At 37.7% G+C, this 22,433-nt stretch overlaps 1 protein-coding gene across 2 annotated transcripts in view; it reads left to right on the top strand.

Moving 5' to 3' along the window:
* The window catches only part of LOC124640580 (fibroblast growth factor receptor homolog 1-like), a 103,095-nt gene that overhangs the window by 78,076 nt on the left and 2,586 nt on the right, over positions 1–22,433 (top strand). Inside the window, exons 3-10 of one of the 2 annotated variants that reach the window (XM_047178402.1) lie at positions 15,372–15,525; positions 17,603–17,727; positions 18,423–18,716; positions 19,062–19,253; positions 19,386–19,588; positions 21,098–21,233; positions 21,549–21,805; positions 22,143–22,383. In XM_047178402.1, coding sequence (XP_047034358.1) covers positions 15,372–15,525; positions 17,603–17,727; positions 18,423–18,716; positions 19,062–19,253; positions 19,386–19,588; positions 21,098–21,233; positions 21,549–21,805; positions 22,143–22,383 — 1,602 coding nt within the window. Of the gene's footprint in view, positions 1–15,371; positions 15,526–17,602; positions 17,728–18,422; positions 18,717–19,061; positions 19,254–19,385; positions 19,589–20,432; positions 20,654–21,097; positions 21,234–21,548; positions 21,806–22,142; positions 22,384–22,433 lie in introns of both variants that reach the window. The other variant, XM_047178401.1, reaches the window with a different exon arrangement.

A 22,433-nucleotide genomic window follows, 5' to 3' on the forward strand; every position in this document is an offset into this window, starting at 1 on the left:
GAAACTTGAATCTTTTACTCCCTGCTACGACCACACTATAATCCTCGGAGACTTCAACACCTGTTTACTTAAGGATGATGTGCGCAGCCGTAAACTTCGATCTCTTGTCTCTTCTGTCAATATGAACATTCTTCAGCTTAATGCTACTCATCACGCCCCTCACTGTAATCCTTCTCTTTTAGATCTTATAATAGTATCAGACCCTAGCAAAGTAGCCACTCATGGTCAACTTCCTGCCTCTTTCTCATATCATGACCTTCTGTTTCTATCTTACAAGATTCGTCCACCTAAGCGTAAATCCAAATTTCTTTTCCTTCGCAGTTTCAAGAACATTGATTTGGATCGTTTGATGGAGGATGCGGGTACAATTGACTGGTCTCCTGTTTACGACTGCACTGATGTGGATTCCATGGTATCTGTATTTAACAGGTTGGTGTTGAAACTTTACGACAAACATGCACCTGTTAAAAAAGTCAAAGTTAAACACCTTCCAGCCCCGTGGCTATCTGACACTATAAAACAAGAGATGTCTAGACGGGATAAGGCTAAGCGCCGATTCAGAAGGGATCCAACTGAGGAGAACTGGTCTCTCTACAAGCAGTTACGAAATCGTTGCAATCGTCTGTGCAGAGATGCAAAGAGACGCCATATTCACGACTCCATTAAAAACTTCAACACAGCACAAGTATGGCAATTCCTTAAGTCTTTTGGTATCGGGAAGGTAGCTGATGATAGCGCTCCCGATATAAATCTAAACACAATTAATGACCATTTCTCGAAGTCACCAGTAACACTGGACGACAACGTTAAATCGTCTACTATTAAGTATCTCTCAAACCTTTCTTTGCCTAAATGTACTTCGTTTTCTTTCCACCCGGCTACGGAAGGAGATATCAAACGTGCCATTCTATCTATCTCCACAAAAGCTGTAGGGGATGACGGCCTTCACCTGCAAATGCTCCTTCCTATCCTTAATATCATCATTCCTGTCATTCTCCATCTCGTCAATTATTCCCTTTTCACTAGCTCCTTTCCATCAGCTTGGAAGAAAGCTCATGTGTTGCCCTTGCCCAAAGTCTCCAATCCATCCTCAGTTTCTCAGTACCGTCCCATATCCATACTTCCCATCCTATCTAAAGTCCTTGAGAGTGTTGTCAACAATCAACTTTCTCGTTATCTCTCCTTTAACAACCTGCTAAGTCCATACCAATCTGGATTTCGCCCTGGCCATAGCACAGTGTCTGCTCTCATCAAAATTACTGATGACATCCGGCTGGCTATGGAGAAGGGGCTTTTAACAGTTTTGGTTTTGCTGGATTTTAGCAGTGCGTTTAATTCGGTTGATTTTGACATCCTCTTAGGTATCCTATCCTCACTAAATGTATCTCCTTCTGCAGTTGAGTGGTTCAACTCTTATCTTCGAGGTCGCTCGCAGTCAGTCCGCGTTGATGAGGCTTCCTCTGAGTGGCGGGAACTCGCTGCGGGTGTTCCTCAAGGTGGCGTTCTCTCTCCATTACTTTTCTCCGCTTTTATAAACGCCATCACTAAATCACTAGTTTCACAATACCATCTCTATGCAGACGACTTGCAACTTTATCAGCATTTTAGACTTGAAGAGCTTCCGAGAGCGATTGATGCCATCAATAATGATCTTGGAAACATAAGTCGATGGGCAAAGGATTTCGGTCTTTTAGTGAATCCTGCCAAGTCACAAGCTCTCATTATTGGTGGCAGATACTTCCTTAATAAACTGCCTTCTCCACCACCGGTCTCATATGATAGCGTTGCCATCCCATACTCCTCAAAAGTCAAGAACTTGGGGATACTTATGGATTGTCATTTGTCCTGGGGTTCACACGTTGCAGAAGTAAGCAGGAGGGTTTTTTGCTCGTTTCAGTCACTCAAACGTCTCCAGAAGTTCCTGCCTTTTCCGACAAAAATTACTCTCGCTCAGTCGCTTCTTCTCCCTCTTTTAGATTATGCTGATGTCTCGTTTCTTGATGCGACTGAGGAACTTCTTGACAAACTCGAGCGCCTGCAGAATCTGTGCATCCGCTTCATTTTTGGTCTCCGGAAATATGACCATGTGTCAGAATTTCGGAGCCAGCTGAAGTGGCTGCCAATTCGGCGGCGTCGAGATGCTCATATTCTATCTTTTCTCTTCTCTCTTCTTCACAATCCCAACGCTCCAAGTTATCTTAGGGAACGCTTTGAGTTCCTTGTTCCTAGAGGCAAACCCTGTCGCTCTTCTGTATCTCTTCTTCTCCGTGTCCCTCCTCATACTTCGAGCCGTTATGATGGATCCTTTACTGTTCGCGCTGTGAGGCTTTGGAACGCTCTGCCTCACAGTATACGTGAGAGCACATCGTTAGATATCTTCAAGAGACGAACTAGGGAACATTTCCTATCAGCATGACCCTATTTGTATGTATGTATTTATTTATTTATTTATTATATCTTATGTATTATATATATGTATGTATTTTATGTTATGTAATTTTTATCTTTGTTTAGTTTAATGTTGTGCACTTGTAACTTACTCTTCCATATCGCATCTCTCTATCGCTCTAAGGTTTGCTGTCAGAGAACCCAACTCTGGGTTAAGCTCGCCTTTGTACATAACTTTTCTGTATTGTGTGTGTATTAAAATATGTGTGTGTACAATAAAGAATAATAATAAAATCCAGTATTTCTTAATAAATATTTCCTAATTCATAATGAACAATACAAAAGACCCGATTCTTCCAATAGACTTGAACTTTCTTTGATATTTGAGACAAAAGGAAATGTAAAAGAAACTAAATCTGGTTACGATTGATGTTGATGATAAACTTCGGGATATGAAAGGCAAGATGCGGTTTGGCGGTGAATTTTATGTTGCCACATCGCTAGCTTCAAATATCGAGTTCCTGGGTTAGATTTTTAGTATGAGACTAGCTTCTGCCAGCGGTTTCACCCGCATCCCGTGGGAACCTCTGCACGAACCCGGATAAAAAGTAGCCTATAGCCTTCCTCGATAAATGGGCTATCTAACACTGAAAGAATTGTTCAAATCGGACCAGTAGTTCCTGAGATTAGCGCGTTCAAACAAACAAACAAACAAACAAACTCTTCAGCTTTATAATATTAGTATAGATAAATAAATATTGGTAATATTTAGTAGTGAGGAACAAATAAATAAAGAAGAATCCTTATTGGACTACTCTACAAACACGAAAGTAACTCCGTCAGTTTGTTTACTATAGAACCGATTTAATGTTTAGTGCACAGATAGTCAAGGGCCTGGAAAAGGACATAACATAGACTTCATTTATTTTATTCTGGAAAGTGGCCCATCCGACACGTGGGTACAATCGCCGGTTGCAGTTAGATTATCTACTAAAGCCACTGTGACCAATATTATGCGTAGTCTTACGAAAATGGAGATACATAAATCAAATGTAGATTGCACACCTTTTTAAAGTCCCAATTTTTGAAGCCTTATTTAAAAATTCTATGACCTTAGAAAACCTTGATAGCATAACCGTACACCTGACCCGAAAACCCCGCAATTTATTATGTATCTCGTGTCTAGTCCCTTAAACCGTTGTCTCAATAAGGCTCGAAGTAATATGATGTATAGCGTCCGCCATTGTTGGTGCCATCAATATAATGGTCATGTACCAGCTCTGCCCTTAGGGATCGGAAATAGTTGCACGTTTGAACTAGGAAGGTTTGTTGAGTTCATTAATACTGTGTTGGGAGGTTATATTTGCAAATGTAGGTTTGGTGTAGGGAGAGGTTACAGAGTTTGCAATGTTAGGTGGGATTGAATACTAGCTAATGCAGGTTGTCAAATACGCCTTTGATTAGAAGTTGGCTGCTACAATTCACTATAGTCTATAGGGTGGGCAAAAAAAAAATACTTACCAAGGTAAAGCTCTTGTCAAATAATTTGCTGCTCCGATATCGGCCATTTGATACCTCGCGCATGCGATTACGGGTTTTTCCATACATTTTCACTGTTTCACAGTCACCAGGAGTTCGTTTCAGAAACGCAAAATTTAACAGGAAGCTGATACCATCGCAAATGCAGCGTTTACAGTACTAATGAATTTGCCGACGAAAACTCACTTGCGACCATTCTCAACGTAGATGAATGATCGATACCCCACATACGTACCTACCTACATATACTCTGACAAACCTACATACTATTAGTTCCTGTATGGAAGTAGGAAGAGGAAGTCGCTTCGGAATGTAACCTTCATCAGAAGATGGCTAAGTGCATTAATTAATAAGTGATTAACTGTGTAGTGTTCGCCCTACCTGTGTCTCTGTAATTACCATCCGATAATTAGGATATCGGCTCGCTTGCCCACATAACGTCTTACTCCCGTGCCACACACTCTCCCGGTTTCCCGCCAACTGGCCATAGAGTATAGTGTGCACTCTCCGCGTCTATGCGACAACGAGACGACAGATATCGGTGATAATACAGTACACTACATCCCTTCCTTTGTTTAGTAAAAACAAATTAAACTCCGTCACTTTGCCGACATCAATAACCAGTCTGGTGATCAGTCGATGGACACCGATATCCCGCCTGTTAGTCCATGTGGAATCAAACAGTCTCAAATATTGCTGCACGTTCAGCCAACGAGCACTCATCTTGCACTAGCGGCAAAATCAAAATGAATATAAAAATAGATAAAACCAAACTGTACCTGCCTATTAATGGAATATAATAAATCTTCATACTCCCAGTGGTTTCCTCACATTTTACTCTAGCTACCTACTCCTTTCCCTTTTCCTTCAAATGACCAAGTATTGCCTTTGCCCTTGTCGGGCTTTGACTGAATAATTTTACTTCACTTACTTGTAAAACAGTTTCAGAATGCATTGTCCCAATGTAAGAATTTTATTTCTAGCTTCAGAGTTGAAACAATAATGATGAAATGAAGTTTTTCCTGACGCTTCGTACTTGCGATTAAAGCCCCGTAATGACTTTTACGTGCATTTTACTAGCGTAGCGTTTGCTAGTGTTTTATAAACAACCGGACAACTTTGAAATGTCACTACAGTCGAATCGTTTTACACTGACGATTTATGGAAATTATTACCTTTACCTTTTACTCACACATTACCTTACCATTACCACTTTCAATAACCTTACCAACAAGTTACCGCCGCGCCGTTTAAAGCAACCTTTGAGTGTTACTCAAGGACTCCACGACAGTGGAACGTGACTTTTAAGTCCATGCCAGGCCCTGCCATTTTATACTTGCACACAACTTATACGAATCCTCGCGAACCTTGCTGTTCGCACCTCGTAAAGCTGTACAAGACTTGCACACAACATATACGAATCCTCGCGAACCTTGCTGTTCACACCTCGTAAAGCTGTACAAGACTTGCACACAACATATACGAATCCTCGTGAACCTTGCTGTTCGCACCTCGTAAAGCTGTACAAGACTTGCACACAACATATACGAATCCTCGCGAACCTTGCTGTTCGCACCTCGTAAAGCTGTACAAGACTTGCACACAACATATACGAATCCTCGCGAACCTTGCTGTTCACACCTCGTAAAGCTGTACAAGACTTGCACACAACATATACGAATCCTCGCGAACCTTGCTGGTCGCACCTCGTAAAGCTGTACAAGTTCTCGCCTCTCAGGCATATAGGTACATATGATAGTTTTACTATCTAATACTTTCGCGCAACCTTACGATTTCTCACGGACCTTACTGTTAGCAACAGTGGAACGTGCCTCGCAAAGCTTTACGAATATAAATATAATAGTTCTACTATTTAATACTTTCGCGCAACTTTACGATTTCTCACGGACCTTACTGTTAGCAACAGTGGAACGTGCCTCGCAAAGCTTTACGAATATAAATATAATAGTTCTACTATTTAATACTTTCGCGCAACTTTACGATTTCTCACGGACCTTACTGTTAGCAACAGTGGAACGTGCCTCGCAAAGCTTTACGAATACAAATATAATAGTTCTACTATTTAGTACTGCCGTACGATCTCTAGTTTTTCAAACATGTACATAAATACATAGTAATTATGATCACACAAACGTACGTACCCGGTTGACTTCCGCAGTGGGCCCGTGAACTAGCAGATTTCTGCCAGTACCTACACATACATAATGACTAAAAGTAGAATTATAGTTCAGAAGTTTTTTTTATTGATAACAACATAACACAATAATTTATACGGTTGTACCTAAGTGGTAAATTGTGTCTACAAATGAAATACCTTTGTATTTCCAATCTGCTTTTCAACGTGTCTAGGTGCCAGTATACCTATTATACCTACAATGTTTAAAACTTAAACGGTCGAAACGCAGCTCTCCTGACGGAAAAGATATCTCGTTTACTCATGTTGTATCGAACTATTCTAAAAATTGTACTACTAGGGGAATTACATTTAATCTCGATGACAACAGAGCACTAACAGTTTAGTGCACTACTAATGTGTTAAGGTAGGTATTCCTATCAGACTCGGAACCAACCTACCTAGCAATCATGTTTACATAGTTACAGATCGCTTAGACCAGCCACCGTTCACATCTAATTTGACACCCCATTGCAAAATTATTTAAATTATTACAAATGAAATTAATAGCAAATGCTTAAAGCATAATATGAATCAAACTCAACTAATTTTGGTAACAGTTTCCTTTTATTAATTGAGAGTGGAATATTTCAAAGCTTTATTCCTTATCTCAGCATTGCAACAAGTAATCTGGTTTTCAACCGTATGGATCAGCGCTGGCACTTGCATGCTTCTGCAGATACACTCTCTAAAAGAATTCTGATATACCTAAGCTTCGAGCGTTCATGAGTGTCCAGGGGCGCAATTCTACAAATTTAACTTTAGTGCTATGTGTACGTTACGATTATAACGTAGGCACCTATAAAGCCGTTGCTTTATAGTTACGTTCAACTTATCAGATTTTAGGATTTTAGTTAACAACTACGTCGTGCAACGAAACGCGCTTTGACAGGTGTCATCAGCTTTGTAATCTGTAGCTGTGACATTCAGTGAAACGACAAAACACAAACAAACACCTTAACATAGAATAGAATCCATCAATAGAGACTCCCAACCACTGTTCCTCCTCCCCTCATCAAAGCGAACAGCAACCCACAAACAGCGCTCCCGTCGATGCACAATTCCCCCTGCAGAAACGATCGCCGACCCCTCCACAACGTCCGTCCACCCATAGATTGGCCGCAGGATTCCCAATTCATGCGCCCACCAACGCCGAATAGAAACCTAGAACCTATGAAGCAGGTACCTACTTAGTGAACAACCAAGCGCCGCAGACAAAATGCAGGTGCCACAGGACCCAGGCAGCTCGGCGCCGCTGCTTTGAAAATTTCAAGAAACTGTTCGGCCAGCAGGCATCTCCAGGTTTCACAAGTGGGTGGCAAAGCAACAACAACAATCAGTATGCCAAGAACATTTGCAGCCAACAACTGAGAAGGCTACACATTGTACCCACTTCAAAAGATAGATGTATCAATCTCAAATCAATAAATGGACCCCATTCCATGTCCCGGCTATGCCATTCTCCCAACAACCCTCTGTGCAAGTTTATTTAGTTTACACTTATAATTCTTGTTGGGCACTGCAATACTGTAAAGTATAATTTACAAATAAATAGCAATATTACAATGAGGGCTACTCTGTCAAACCGCACCAATGTCAGTCAATTGTGATACCAATTAAAATCCACTCGAGCCCGAATCTTGAAGGTTACATTTCAGAAGCACAAGCAATCACCAAATTATGAAATCCAAATCACCAGACAGTACCCAGAGTAAGTATCTATATTGAAACTCCTTCCATGCTTCATTCCTACAAGATTCCGTCACAGATGCGAAACCCCAGTTAGGTAAATAAAGCAGCATTGTCCCAACAAATCTTAATGGGAATTAATTAAAGTACAAAAACGCTCCACTGCTCAGCTCCTTAAACTTTTGGTCTAAGAGTCCCATATTCACCTAAAATACCCAAATCAGGATTATGAGTTAGGACGCTTACCAAAGATTCCATCTATTGAACACTAAAAGTTTTGATCCACATTTTCCATCCAACATTGCTGTTTGGCACCGCCTTCCCGCTCTGCATCTTCTGAGACATCTCTGTTGTAACACAACAACCTCCCTAATACCGCAAAACAAACTAAATTAAAAGGACCAGAATTATATTCAGGGTGACCGAGCAACCGTTATAATTAACATTAACTAGACAGGCAACCCACTGGAAGCGTTGACGGGCTGGAACGCTGTACATATGTGCACACATACCAGTACAACCGGGTAAGCACCTCAACATGCACAGTCCAACCTACAATGGTCCCTCAATGTGCTATTTGTTCAACCAAATACCTAGCACATGTTTGTCATTTATAGAACAGTTGACCAAAGGTACAAAACCACCAGTCTGTCCCCGTAATCCACTACATTGTAAGCAAGCCTCCTGAAGCAAGTTGGCACCAGAACAATGCAGCAAGCAAGCAGCCAACCAGACTCCGGGAGGGAAGCTAGGTCTGGAAGCCTATATTATCCAAACCACCAGCACAGAAAATCCGAAATTAATCAAGATTTAAAGAAGGTACTCGTCCAGATCAACCTTCAAACACCCAAAATCACTCAATTCAAAACAGATTACTTAGTAGAAACAACCACTCAATTATTGTAGTAGGGAGCCGCTCACAAACTCAAGGTACCCATAATACTATGCACTCAGCTCACCAAATATTTCACTATATCACAAGTTACAAATTAATCTGAAACTCCCAGTCATAATTGCATTCCCAGTCACTATTTCCCCTGCTTTATATAACTTGGTTTGTTTAATTTATTAACTTCTTAAAATAGTCTGTACAATAATTTTCTCTTATAACTTCCCAGTTCAACTTGCATTGTATAACCCTCTCAAAGTCAACCCAAAAAATACTGTAAACATTTCCTCTTCATGTTATTATCGTATGCATCAATACATACAAATTGTAACACCCATTATGTTTTTAAAAAGAGTAACCATGGAGTTTCTTGCCCGTTCCTCTCCATAGGAAGCTACCCCTGGAATGGGCAACTAGAAGCAAACTTATTTATAATTTTGATGTTCGTAAGTGCTTGCAAAGGCCTACATGAAATAAATGATTTGATTACTTTTCACACTTTTATAGTCAATGGGAACCAAAGATTATTTACTTTATGATAGGAACCAGGAACACAATGTAATTTATCTTTCATAAAGGAAATTACTCCCACGACAGATGTTTGGCTGTATGCTGTAATCATAGCCATCATGTAGCATCACAGCATTAAAACGATTTACTGATTCGCACCAATCCCAAAACAAATGAATGTTCCATGTTCAATTGGTGAAAAATACACGAACTTCATACGCAATGTGATATTATGATACAGGCTTTCTGGAAAACCCTTATGTGATGAATATACAGTACAATTACTAACGTACAACTTACTTATATGCTTCAAAGAACACACAATTAAACTTTCCAAGTAAAACCTAGACATGAGCACTGGTGTGAGATTCTTTAAAGTCTCATACAATAATTTATAGTCGAGTCGGTGACTGGATACCATACTAGCATCCTTACTAGAAACTTTAACTTGCACGTTCTTTGGACAGACGGCCAATTTGTTCAGATTTCGGCTGTTTAGGGGGACTTCTAATCCGCAAACTGAACTTACCATACCTGCCCCTTCCTTTCTTTTCAATTCAAAAGAAATAATGTTCGCTACTTACAGACACGCCGCCAATATCATATTTTCACTCGTCGCCAAATGTAGTGTTCGCCCTACCTGTGTCTCTGTAATTACCATCCGATAATTAGGATATCGGCTCGCTTGCCCACATAACGTCTTACTCCCGTGCCACACACTCTCCCGGTTTCCCGCCAACTGGCCATAGAGTATAGTGTGCACTCTCCGCGTCTATGCGACAACGAGACGACAGATATCGGTGATAATACAGTACACTACAAACTGATTAACAATGCGTTTGTGACTGTTGTTTGTAATTTGTAGTACTGTTAGAGCGTAGGTGTTGTTTGTTAGAACTGGGTGTTGGTTAAGTTTATAGAATGTATTGTAAAAAAATCAGTAAGGATAGAACAATAATACAGTTTATCCATCGGAATAACATACATATAGGTGCCTACTGGGCTTACTTATAACCGGGTTCGGAAATCAGTTATTTCAGGTATAAATAGCCACGGATAAGTATAAAAACTTCATGAAAGAAAAAAATCTTTCGAAAACCTGAAAAAAAAAACTTTTTTGAAGAGTTTTTAAAGCGATATGGTTGTTGCGATACAGCATCGATTTAAAATTTGATATAACACCAAGCTCTGCTACAATAAATAAACTGCTACACAAAATCAAAAATATAAACATGTTTCACGAATAACATAGTCGTTTCTTCTCAAAAAACATCAAACAATCGTCGCTCTACCAATATAATAGGAAAAATAATATCAATAAAAGTCAAATTACATGAAAATGTGAACGAATCATGATGAAGATACGGAAATTGACGTTTTTTCTAGATATATCTTTGGCCTACATTATATAAAAAGCATTAATATATCGATAGAATATATTGAGTAACAATATTATTTAAGGAACTTTATTAAAGTTTTTTTACAACATGTACCTACCTTCCCACTATGAATAAAATGCTTCATAGTTAGGTTATTTTTGTTACACGACTAGTTTTGCAAAATACTGGCTCTATGTAAAAAGAAACTAATATTCAAAAACATTACCAACAGAATAAAAATATTAACTGCACATCAAAGATGATTCAAGAAAAGAATACGCTTTTCAATTTTCAAAACAGTTACAAACTCTAAAAGAGTAATTAGATCCCAATGTTGTTTTAAAAAAAGAAATAAAAAGATTTGTATTTTAGACTTTCGAGTGCAAATGAACTTTTTGAACTCATCATAAAATATTTTTGATCAAATAAACGTTATATACTTCATATACAATAACGCTGTATGTAGGTAGGTACACCTACGTAAGAAAATAATTTTTGGCTTTGCTCCAAGCAATTAAAAAGTCATATGTAATGTTCATACAAAAGAAACGCCTATGTGAGATATAGAACTGTTTTATTAATAAAATTATGATTTGAACTAACTGCCCCTGTGGGTTTTCTTGCACCCTGGCGGAAATAACTTAAATATGTCTTCTAATCTATTACCTAATATCTATGCAAAATTAGATTTTAGGCACCGCAAACCCCAAATTTAGATAGTTTTAACTTTAATTTTGTCAGTATATTAATATGTATCTAAAAGTCGTGGTGGCCTAGTGGGTAAAGGACCAACCTCTCAAGTATGAGGGCGCGGGTTCGATCCCAGGTCAGGCAAGTACCAATGCTACTTTTCTAAGTTTGTATGTACTTTCTAAGTATATCTTAGACACCAATGACTGTGTTTCGGATGACACGTTAAACTGTAGGTCCCGGCTGTCATTGAACATCCTTGGCAGTCGTTACGGGTAGTCAGAAGCCAGTAAGTCTGACACCAGTCTAACCAAGGGGTATCGGGTTGCCCGGGTAAATGGGTTAAGGAGGTCAGATAGGCAGTCGCTTCTTGTAAAGCACTGGTACTCAGCTGAATCCGGTTAGACTGGAAGCCGACCCCAACATGATTGGGAAAAGGCTCGGAGGATGATGATTAATATGTATCTAATAAATAAATCAAATCGGTTGCTAAAAATTGCGATCCGCTGTAAGTCCGCGGTCACAAGCATACACGGCAAAGTTCAATCATTATTGAGTCGTAAATCGGTGGTTTTTCAGTTACAGAGTAACATACAAGGCTTTTTTGGAATTGGTTGTCGTCAGCTTTTAAGTCCTTTTGTTTCAACTGAGACCACACCAACACACAAAATTAGGCAGTATCCATTGTTTCTGGTAATTGTAGGTGTTCAAAGTGTCAGATTGAAGGGTCGCCATGAAATGAGGTAATTGCAGGACTATTGTTCTCAACGATAGAATTTGGGTCTTCAAAAATTCGAAGGGATATTTATACCTTTTACCATACAGGCTAGCTTTTTCCTGATATTTTTTGGTAATATTTTTAAGTAACTCTAGAAAGGTGCATCTACATCTTTTTAGAACTAACGAAACTCAATTAGCAGAATAGCAATTTCTAGAAATACTTGCGACTGTTATTCTTTTGTCCCAAATAAGAGATGATCAAAACTTAACCCAACCCAAAAATGGTAATTTGTATCGACCTTTCCCACGTTTCTTAGGGGGGTTTTTAAAAATACGAAATCTTTTATGACGCCATGCTTGACTTTCCATGTTTTTGTGACCCATGGCTGCAAGGGCTTGCATCTGCTGAACATATGCAACCATTAAATCGATGGTTAAGAAGCTCGCAAAAAGATTAGTGATGTAAAGTGGACTATCGATATATTCTGTACATTACTTGTCGATTGTAAAAAGGTCTTAAAAATTTTCAAAATTATTAATTAACTATTAATAGAAAAATATTAATAAATTTCTTACATAATTGACACAATTTAGGCATAATTTTCTAACAATTGTTTATTTTGGTTAATTTATTTTTGTAAAAAAAATATATTATTTGGTATAATTTTAACCCTAAACCATACATGAGTATTTTTTTTTTATATACCATCCACCAAAAATATTTTATCGATATCGACAAAACAAACTCGACGTGCCCATCACTAGGTACTCCAAGCCATAATTCACAGGCCACAAATCTCGATGGCAGTTAAAATTTCAGCCGGGACCACTTGCGAAACAAAGAAACGCTACATTGTAAAACTGCAGTGTATTTCAAACCCACAATTGGACTCTATTTAAAACTACTTTTTGAGTACTTACAAATTTTGGTCTTAAAATATACTTTTGTGTTTTAGTGTTGTTTGGAATATCTAAGTTATAATTTGTCGATATTTTGTACAATTCTGTATCTGTACATAGATCATAATTTTTTGGCATTCACTATCTTAAAAAATCCATGATAAATCTGTAATTTACCTAATTGCCTTTTTTTTCAATCTTAAGTACTTTCTCTCCTTGAAGAGGCTCCTAAAGCATTTTATGTTCAAATCATTACCTTTCTTTGTTCACTTAAGCATTGCCACTGCTTAAATGTTTAACAGTTTTCTTAATAAGGATCGCAAGAGCATGCGTAATCTAATAAATCGAATTGCATTTGACAATGCGTAAATGAAAAACTAAACAGTCGTTCTTTTGTGTACTTGTTTTAGTTTATACGTCAACGTTGAGTCAGTCAGTGAGTAGTGACGTCTGACTCTGATATCGATATAAAATGTGTTTATCATCGAAAATATTTTGGTATACACTCAAGTCCATATAGAACCAAGTAGGTAGCATGAAGAAACACAACAAACTACACAAGATTATCTCATGAATATTTTGCCTTGATATAGGTACCACTACCACCTTACTTTTTGGGAAGCCTATTTGTAATCTATGAAGTTGAGTTAAACCCAAGATTTAGGCTAGTAATTATTAAATAAAATTACCTGTAGTATTTACCTCTATATTACGCACACAAGTACCTAACTGTTGATGCAAGCTAGGCAGATACCCATGGCTAAATAACTCATAAATACTCTGTTAACTGCCTCGTTGGTCTAGCTGTCGCAAGTGCGGCTGCTAAGCACGAGGTCTCGGGTTCGATTCCCGAGTCGGGCCGAAATCGCCTTGTGGGTTTTAGAAGACTTTCACAAAGCAGCCCGGAGCCTGGAAGCTGGTGATTGATTCACCCGTGCATCGGAGAGCACGTAAATGTCGGTCCTGCGCCTGATCTCTTTCCGGTCGTGTCGGACTGCCGTCCCATCGGGTTATGAGAGTGAAGGAATAGGGAGTGCACCTGTGTCTGCGCAAATGCTCGTGCACTATAATATGTCCTGCGCAGCTGGCTGATCTCCTTAAATGAGAACGGCCGCCGTGGCCGAAATCGGCTGTGGACGCCATTTATAAGCCTACACAAATGCTAAAAAAATAAACCACGAAAAACAACCAGATAAATTCTCAAAGTAGCCAACCCTATTCACTAACCCTAAACTGCAAAGCGAAAGTCGAAGTCGTTACAGAAAAAGTCCTTAAAAATAAAAACCAACCCGTAAATGCTCATTAAAATCACGTTTGTGCTTATAAATAGAAGTTTGTTCGGACACCTGAACACTATAAATCTACTTGTATATTATTTTAACGTTCCAAGTGTTGCAAATGGATTTTCTGTACCGCACTGGGTTAGGGTCTTGGGTAGAGTGCTTTTACTTAGGCTAAATTTAAATAGTTGGTCAATGGTCAAGTTCGAGTCGGTCTTATGTAATAAGTTTTTAAATTCTTGACGACGAAAGACGAACAATTATAAAATAAAATTGAGGCATTACGACCCTGTAATTCAGTAGCTACCAATGTTTAGTTTTGTGAATGCAATTTGCAATTTGTTAGCACACTTCATTAGAAAAAATATATATCGCTCAGACACGAAATTGGTGTACTTTTTCAATAGAGAATGAACATTTTGATATTGCATGTATTTATGCCCCATAAATTATAAACTCGTTCTCTTTACACCGGCTTCTTTGTAGTATTGTCTCATCAGTAATAAATACATCAAAAGTCCAACCTAATAAATTTTAAATAAGTCTCAAACAAAACAAACACAATAAATCTTCGTTTATTGTTAACAAAAGTCAATGATATTCATTTAATCGACATTTTAAGAGCAGTAAACATTTTTTTAATGTTTAATTTTAAACATGTTTTGTTTTTTAAACTTGCGAGTGCTCATTCGTATTCACTAGCTGCACGCGAAGGGTTTGCTTTATGAGCTGAGAACGCTGCACTAAAGGGTTACTTTATTCTCCTTATTTTATGGTGTATGTTAAAAATATAAGCGTGCGCATTCGTAGGGTTATGCGATTAAATTGTAGCTGTTGGTTTTATTTACGGGATTCAATGCGATGCGGTTGGTTTGGCGTTGCCTTAATTATCAATTTTCTCAGGGGGTTTTTTTGTGTAGCAAGTATAATAATGTTATATTATATTAATGTTTGAAAAGACATTTAACTTATCTTAAAATTGATATGAAATGCATTTACGCCTAGATCACTTAACAAGCAAACCATTGGATTTCCACAGGAACGGTCGCTTTTTGATATTTTTTTGCCCAGATGTCAAAAGTTTACCATACTTATCTAAAATGATCCAGCAAAACCGTTGATTTCGCAAACCAAATAAAAAATCTTACCACCAAAAGCTCCCGTAATATATATTTTCTTCTTGTTTGTTACAGACAAAGACTACACAACACTAGAAGCGTCACTCAACGAGAGGTTGCGACTAACTTGTGGCATCAAGCCCAACGGAGAGAAGTCCTCAGTGCTGTGGTACAAAGATGGACTGCTGGTTGATACGCAGAAGAGCAGGGTCGTCCAGCAGAGGCAGTGGTGAGTTTTACTGAAAAATAAATATAAATTATGAAAGGGCTATATAAATAGAAGATACTGCTTTTGATTAGGCACTTAGTTAAACAATCTTAATATGGTACTTTTTATTTAAAAGTTCAGTTTACAAAAATTTAAAGAAAATATATATTTTTTTTAAAGAAAATACAATGATAACATGTCTGATCGAGTTTGTTTATGTGCCTACTTAATTAGAGTACTTAGGAAGGTGGAAGTACAGAAATAATCTTTATGCGAATAAAAGGATTAGAATCGTCAATCTTAAGAAAATTAAATCTTAAGACAGGCTGAGAACGATTAACATCATTAAAGAAGATCATTTTTCCAAACTTCTGGTAAACAAACTATTTAAAAATAATTACAACAGACGGCAGCTAATTCAAGCAGCATCCAACAAAGTCTACCTTGCTATTCCAAGTACAACTCGAAATAACATCGAAAATTTCGCGAACTACAGAAATAGAGACATAGAAACAGTAAGCAATGTATTCAGTAACATGGAGAACAAAATGACTAGCGGAGGTGCCATAACGGAAAATCTCCTAAGAAAGTAGCGCGCCAAAATGCTTGTGAGCGGGGGATGAGAAACGTTACTGTTTTCGCGCTTATACGCCTTCCTTGGATCCGAACATTTCTTGTAATACCAAAATTCGTTGACAGATGTCTCAAAGTACCTCGTTAATTCTCTCGTAACTGATCGTTTTGGTCATGATTACCTTACGAATTTGACCTATAAGAAGGCGCCTGACCTACTTGTATTATGACATCTCCGATCATTCCTTACTCCGCGATTCAGTAACAATATTTAGAGAAGTTTGAATACAAGCTTTAATGCAGGCCTGAGTTATGAGTTTCTATTTGAAGCGCTTCAAAACATTGTCGATCAAAATTATGTTTCGTATTAATCACGTAAATTGTGAATGAATACGTCAGAGCTAGTGTTTTGATGTTCGTTTTTAAGTTAGTGTAGGTTGATATTTAGAAATGACGCACGTAGATGCATTTGTAACTGTTTTCTAATCATCAGCAACTAGCGTGTACTTATCAAGATCAACACGACCACACGTAATAGTTTTTTTTTCAGTTAGGGTGTAATCAATTTAGTCTTCAAGACAATTTCTGTTACCTACTCAAACTCGATCAATTTCTGTTACCTACTCAACAAAATTTATCTATACCACTTTGTTATCTATACCACTGCACTACAACCTGCGTCTAACCAGAATTTGACAGTATTGAACATTTTTTTCAACTCAGAGGATTCACCTTTATTTGGCTAAAGATGAGCTGAAATTCAAGCCAACATTTACACGGCAACTCAAACCAAAGTTTATAGCTGCATATAAAAGTTTTCAAGCCAAACTCTTTCTTGTGGATAAAATGTATTTTGGTCTGGCTACGTATTTGGCGTGGCAAAGAATCCTCATAAAACGATATGACGTTGGTTATCTTCTGTTCAAGATTATTTCACATTTATGCTACTGGAAAATTTTTACTGCCAGTCATTATAATAATTGAGGTTTTCACACCATCAAACAGACAAATGTAAAGAACTACTGAATGGATGATTCATCATCTGCCTAGCCTTTTCCCAAACATGTTGGTGTCGTCTTCCAGTTTTCCAATTTACATGACCTCCTCAACATTGATAATGATGATGATGATGATGTCCTCCTAGCCGATTATCGGCTACGGCGGCTGTTCTCATGTAAGGAGATTAGCCAACTACGCAGGACATATTATAGTGCACGAGCATTTGCGCAGACACAGGTGCACTCACTATTCCTTAACTCTCATAGCCCGATGGGACGGTAATCCGACACGACCGGAGAGAGATCAGGCGCAGGACCGACATTTACGTGCTCTCCGATGCACGGGTGTATCAATCACCAGCTTCCAGGCTCCGAGCTGCTTTGTGAAAGTCTTCTAAAACCCACAAAGCGATTTCGGCCCGACTCGGGAATCGAACCCGAGACCTCGTGATCAGCAGCCGCACTTGCGACAAATAGACCAACGAGGCAGTTGATAATATTAATGTATAAAAAAAATATTGTTTCAGGTTAAGAATAAAAGGATTTAGAGCCAAAGATGCAGGGCTTTATTCTTGTAAGACTGATAATGATAATGAAAAGGAGATGACAATTAGGCTCACTTTGAAACATAATAGTGCCCATGATATGGAAGGTAAGTTTGTTCATTCAAATAACATACTCGTAGTAAACTTGTGTGACATAAATTGACTGTATAGAATCTATACAATCAATTTATAAATTGACTGATTTGATTTGATTGATATACTATAGATGAAAGCAATAAAGACACTGAAGAAAACAACAATGATAAAGCAGTTAACATAGAAAAAGTCTCAGTAACAAGTTGTAAAGAAGTAAACAAACTTCCTAGAAAAGGATTCCTGAAAACAGCAAACATTAAAATAGAAAAGTTTTCCACGAAACTCACAAAATTGCACAATCTGTAAACAATAAAACGTTTCGCGTTACGAATCCTCAATGTCAAATGCATAAGCATTACTTTGAACACGGATTTTCATCGCTGTTCCAGTGTCTTTGCCCTGAGGTTATTTTAATATTATATTTTATTGGCGTCTTTATTGGTCATCCAGATGTGTAAACAGTGTGCACCGGATTCCGGGGTTGCAGCAATATTGCACTCGCTCAGAGAAATGTTTGCAATGTTCGGTTTTAAAATCACGTTAGCTTTTTCGACGACACGGGATGCACTTAAATTTTGATCGAAATAACCAGCAGTTTCCTGTGTCGTGTTGGGTTTTTATTTAATGTTGTATTTGCGCACAATTCATGAGATGTACCTAAGCATGAATCAAAATCACAACATTTATACACATTGAAATTTTCCAGATTACCAAGCAGATATGGGCGTAAGAGCACTTCCAGAAACGCTATCACAAATCAAAAGTGCAGCACTGGTTGAGAACAACACGTTAGACGATAACATGACAGACAGCAAACGATTTATAAAGGACGAAGATCTCGATGAAAAAGGAGAGAAAGATGAAAAAGAACATCCAAATTACGGCCATGTTGATGAAAAACAGGAATATTTCCCTCCACGTTTTAAGCACCCTACAAAACTGTACAAAATGGATATGAAACCTGCTGGGAATTCCATAAGACTGAGATGTGCTGCAGAAGGTAATAAATATTTTTATTGACGCATGTTTTTAGGATCATGTTTTGTTGCTTTATTTTTGATGCTGAGTTTAGTTTCATATTTTGGATTAAGTTGTTTTCAGTTGCACATGTGTCCTTTTTTATCTTGATTCTTTATTCCTTATTTATATTTCATTCCTTCTTCGCAAATATTTACTTTAATATTTTTTGTGTATGCTATAAATACTTTAGTAAATGTTATTCCTACATTAACCTCAAATGGCTCGTCCCCATACAGTCTGCTTTCCCATTCTACTCCACTAACTTTAATGCGGCCCGCACCGAAATAGCCAGAACCATGTTTACTACATCGTAAAACATTTGCAGGGAACCCAACGCCTAATATTACTTGGTACAAGAACAGGAGTACGCCAATATCTCGGGTGTTCTTCCAACCATCTTATGGGAAATGGTCGATGGCTTTGGACGAGCTGACGAAAGCCGACAACGGAAATTATACTTGTGTTGTCTGTAATATCCTTGGCTGTATCGAGCATACTGTTGTTCTTCATATACAAGGTAAGAATTTATGTTTGAGCTTTTTATTTAACACTTTCATTAGCTTAAGGATTATATGGCATATTTTTTCGTCAAGGAAACTTATTATAATTTTCGCAACTTCACGACAATTGATTAGGCAATCTCTTATAGAACGCTACCCGTCGAAGCCATATATAAAGGAAGGTTACCCCGGTAACGTCACAGTTCTGGTCAACGATACAGCAGTTTTATCCTGTCCACCAGTCTCAGATCTTGAACCGTATCTGTACTGGATCAGACCAGCCAATTATACTGCGAAAGACGCTGAAGTTGGACCCAGTGATATGCCAATACCTACTGGAGATGTTATAGAGGTCTATTGATTATTTTATCACGGTGTTGGTCCAAAATCACTGTCGATTTGGTGATGGTCAATTGTACTTTCATTTTACTTAGAGTTGAAGGTTACTTTTAATTTGCACTCATGAAAGATCATTCAAATCTTCATCTGGATTAATTTTATGTTCACATGGTACATTGTTTATAACAATCAACTATTTTTAATTTCCTGTGGTAACTTCATTGGTTAAGGTTTTTCACAAATCAAAAAGGTCTCACCTGTCGTTTTAACTATTTGTGTTTAAGTAGAAAGGAGACGGTTTACTAACTTGGTTAAGGTCTTCATTTGGTGGTGGTTAATGTTGTACATCAGTTGCTTTAACACTATTTTTAGCATTATCATTAAAATAAAGATTCACCTTAGCAACTCGATTACTAACAGCAGAGAATTTCATCAATGTGGTTAACGAAGGTTTATCTTCTTTTTAAAGCCAAGCAAAGTTCAAATCGTTAACATTTAGTCTGGTTTAAGCGGTAGGCGTTTCAAACACGCCAAGTATTTGATTCAATACGAATATAAACTGCAAAACGTAAAAGAACAACATACATTCCGTTAGTTTGGTTCGAAGTGTTGCAATTCAAACATTGCTATTTTTGTAGTCCGTTATTTTTTGGAATTCAAGAATTCCTAAGGTAGATGTAGTCAATGTAGATGATAAGTATGAAGTTAAAAAAATATTTGAATGCTTTTTTAAGACACTATTGATTTTAATAGAAGAAATTATTTACCTTTTTAGGAATTATGTTTAAGTGTAAAAATCTATAGATTAGATGCCAGCAAATGCAATGCTGAATTCTAACACCGCAATTTTTTTATAGAGCGTTTGTACGCGAAACCAGTGTTGACTCAAGGCGCAGAAAATTTGACCGTTGTAGTCGGGGACACAGCTAGGTTCAGCTGTCAGTTCCTCACTGATTTACACTCGTCACAATACTGGATGTATTTCACTAAAAACGAGTACATATACAATGAAACTATAGATACTGACGCCTTGATTAAGGAGTCTGTGGTCTATCCTGATTATAGCAAAGTTGTCACGGTGAGGGAATTGTCACTAACGCATGGGGTGCTGCATGTTTTGTTATATAACTTTGTAATACTTTTGTATGAGTCTTCATGTAAATTGTGACTTTATACTAAGAAGTTTTTTGTACTAGAGGCTTTCTATCATAATATTACGTCTACTAGGGCTTATGTTATTATTATACCAACGTTTAAAGCATGTTTTTGTTTCAGTTATTTTTTACTTCTTTCAATATTATTTGCTTAATTTATAACTTAAATCAGAGTATTACTTATCTGTACAGCTGTAATATAAACTAAGCTTAAGTCAAAAGCATTATTTATTAATTATTTACGTGATTTACAAAATTATCTACATATAGCATGATTTTCTCACAAACACTTATTGAGTGACAAACTAACAAACCGATTTTTACCGTTCAACTATATTCCTGTCGCTAATATACCTTAATTCTTTCAGAGTGAGAACCCAACAGACAAACCAGAACAACTCACAATATACAATGTGACTAAGGATGACGAAGGATGGTATGTCTGTGTTGCCCTTAACAGTTTGGGAAATACTACTGCTAAAGGATACTTGACTGTATTGGAATGTAAGTATTTTTAGAGCATCAAGCTATACTTATATTAGCACCCATATAAGATCGCACACTCGTTAATAGCCCCACTAATAAATCAATATAGCTTACTTTGCTTCACATAGTTAACAAGTTTAAATATACCTACATACTTAGAAAAAGCACATAAAGTATTCATAAAAATCACACATAGAACAACATATGACCATACATTATTACATTATTGATAACAACTGACCTGTTAATTAATGATTATTCGGAACCCACAACTCCATTGTGTCTACAAGTAACCCCCTCTAAATGTTCTAACAATTTTATTCCGAATTTCAGCACAACCGGTTCAAGAAGCCCCTGACCATGGAAAGCACACACTCCTAATAAACATACTAACAGTAGTCCTGGGAGCCATGTTCTTCGTAGCAGCCATCATAGTGGTCATGATCTGCAAGAAGCTGAAGAGAGAGAAAGAACAGAAACAGTTGGCTATAGAGACGGCGAGAGCAGTGATAGTGACGCATTGGACGAAGAAAGTGACGGTTGAGAAGCCGCAGATGAATGGCTCGCCGACTGCTACTGGTGAAGCTTTGGTAAGGATAAAAATAGTGCTTAGTAATAATAGTTTTTAGTATTAAACTCGTACCAAAAATCTTAGTTAAAAAATATCAAACAAAAAAGTATGCTGGCGGCATTACTATAGCTACATACGAAAGTGATCAGAATCCGAACGTGCATCTAGCTATAAGGTAGAATATTAATACAATGTAACATTTAAATTGGCCTAACATAAGCGACTTATCTCATTCAACAACCTTTTCATTTTCTTCATCCAAGAAGTGACCTATCTCAAGGACCTAATTGATCACTTTGACGATAGTTTAAAAAATAGAATTTCTATGCACTAATGGAATATTCCACAACCCACAGCTGATGCCAGTAGTGAAGATCGAAAAACAAAAGCTATCGCAAGTGCAGAACACGACAAGCGATTCAATGATGATGTCAGAATACGAGCTACCGATGGACATAGACTGGGAAGTGCCGAGGGAATCCTTGTGTTTGGGCAAGGTGCTCGGTGAAGGAGAATTCGGCAAAGTCGTGAAGGCTGAGTGTGTTGGTATATTGAAGCCGGGAATGCAGTCTGTGGTTGCTGTTAAGATGTTGAAAGGTAAGATTTTCGGTAAACATTTTTACATAATTAAACTGTATTCTCTCCCC

Source organism: Helicoverpa zea, chromosome 21 (assembly GCF_022581195.2).
Source record: "Helicoverpa zea isolate HzStark_Cry1AcR chromosome 21, ilHelZeax1.1, whole genome shotgun sequence".
NCBI classification, from domain to species: domain Eukaryota; kingdom Metazoa; phylum Arthropoda; class Insecta; order Lepidoptera; family Noctuidae; genus Helicoverpa; species Helicoverpa zea.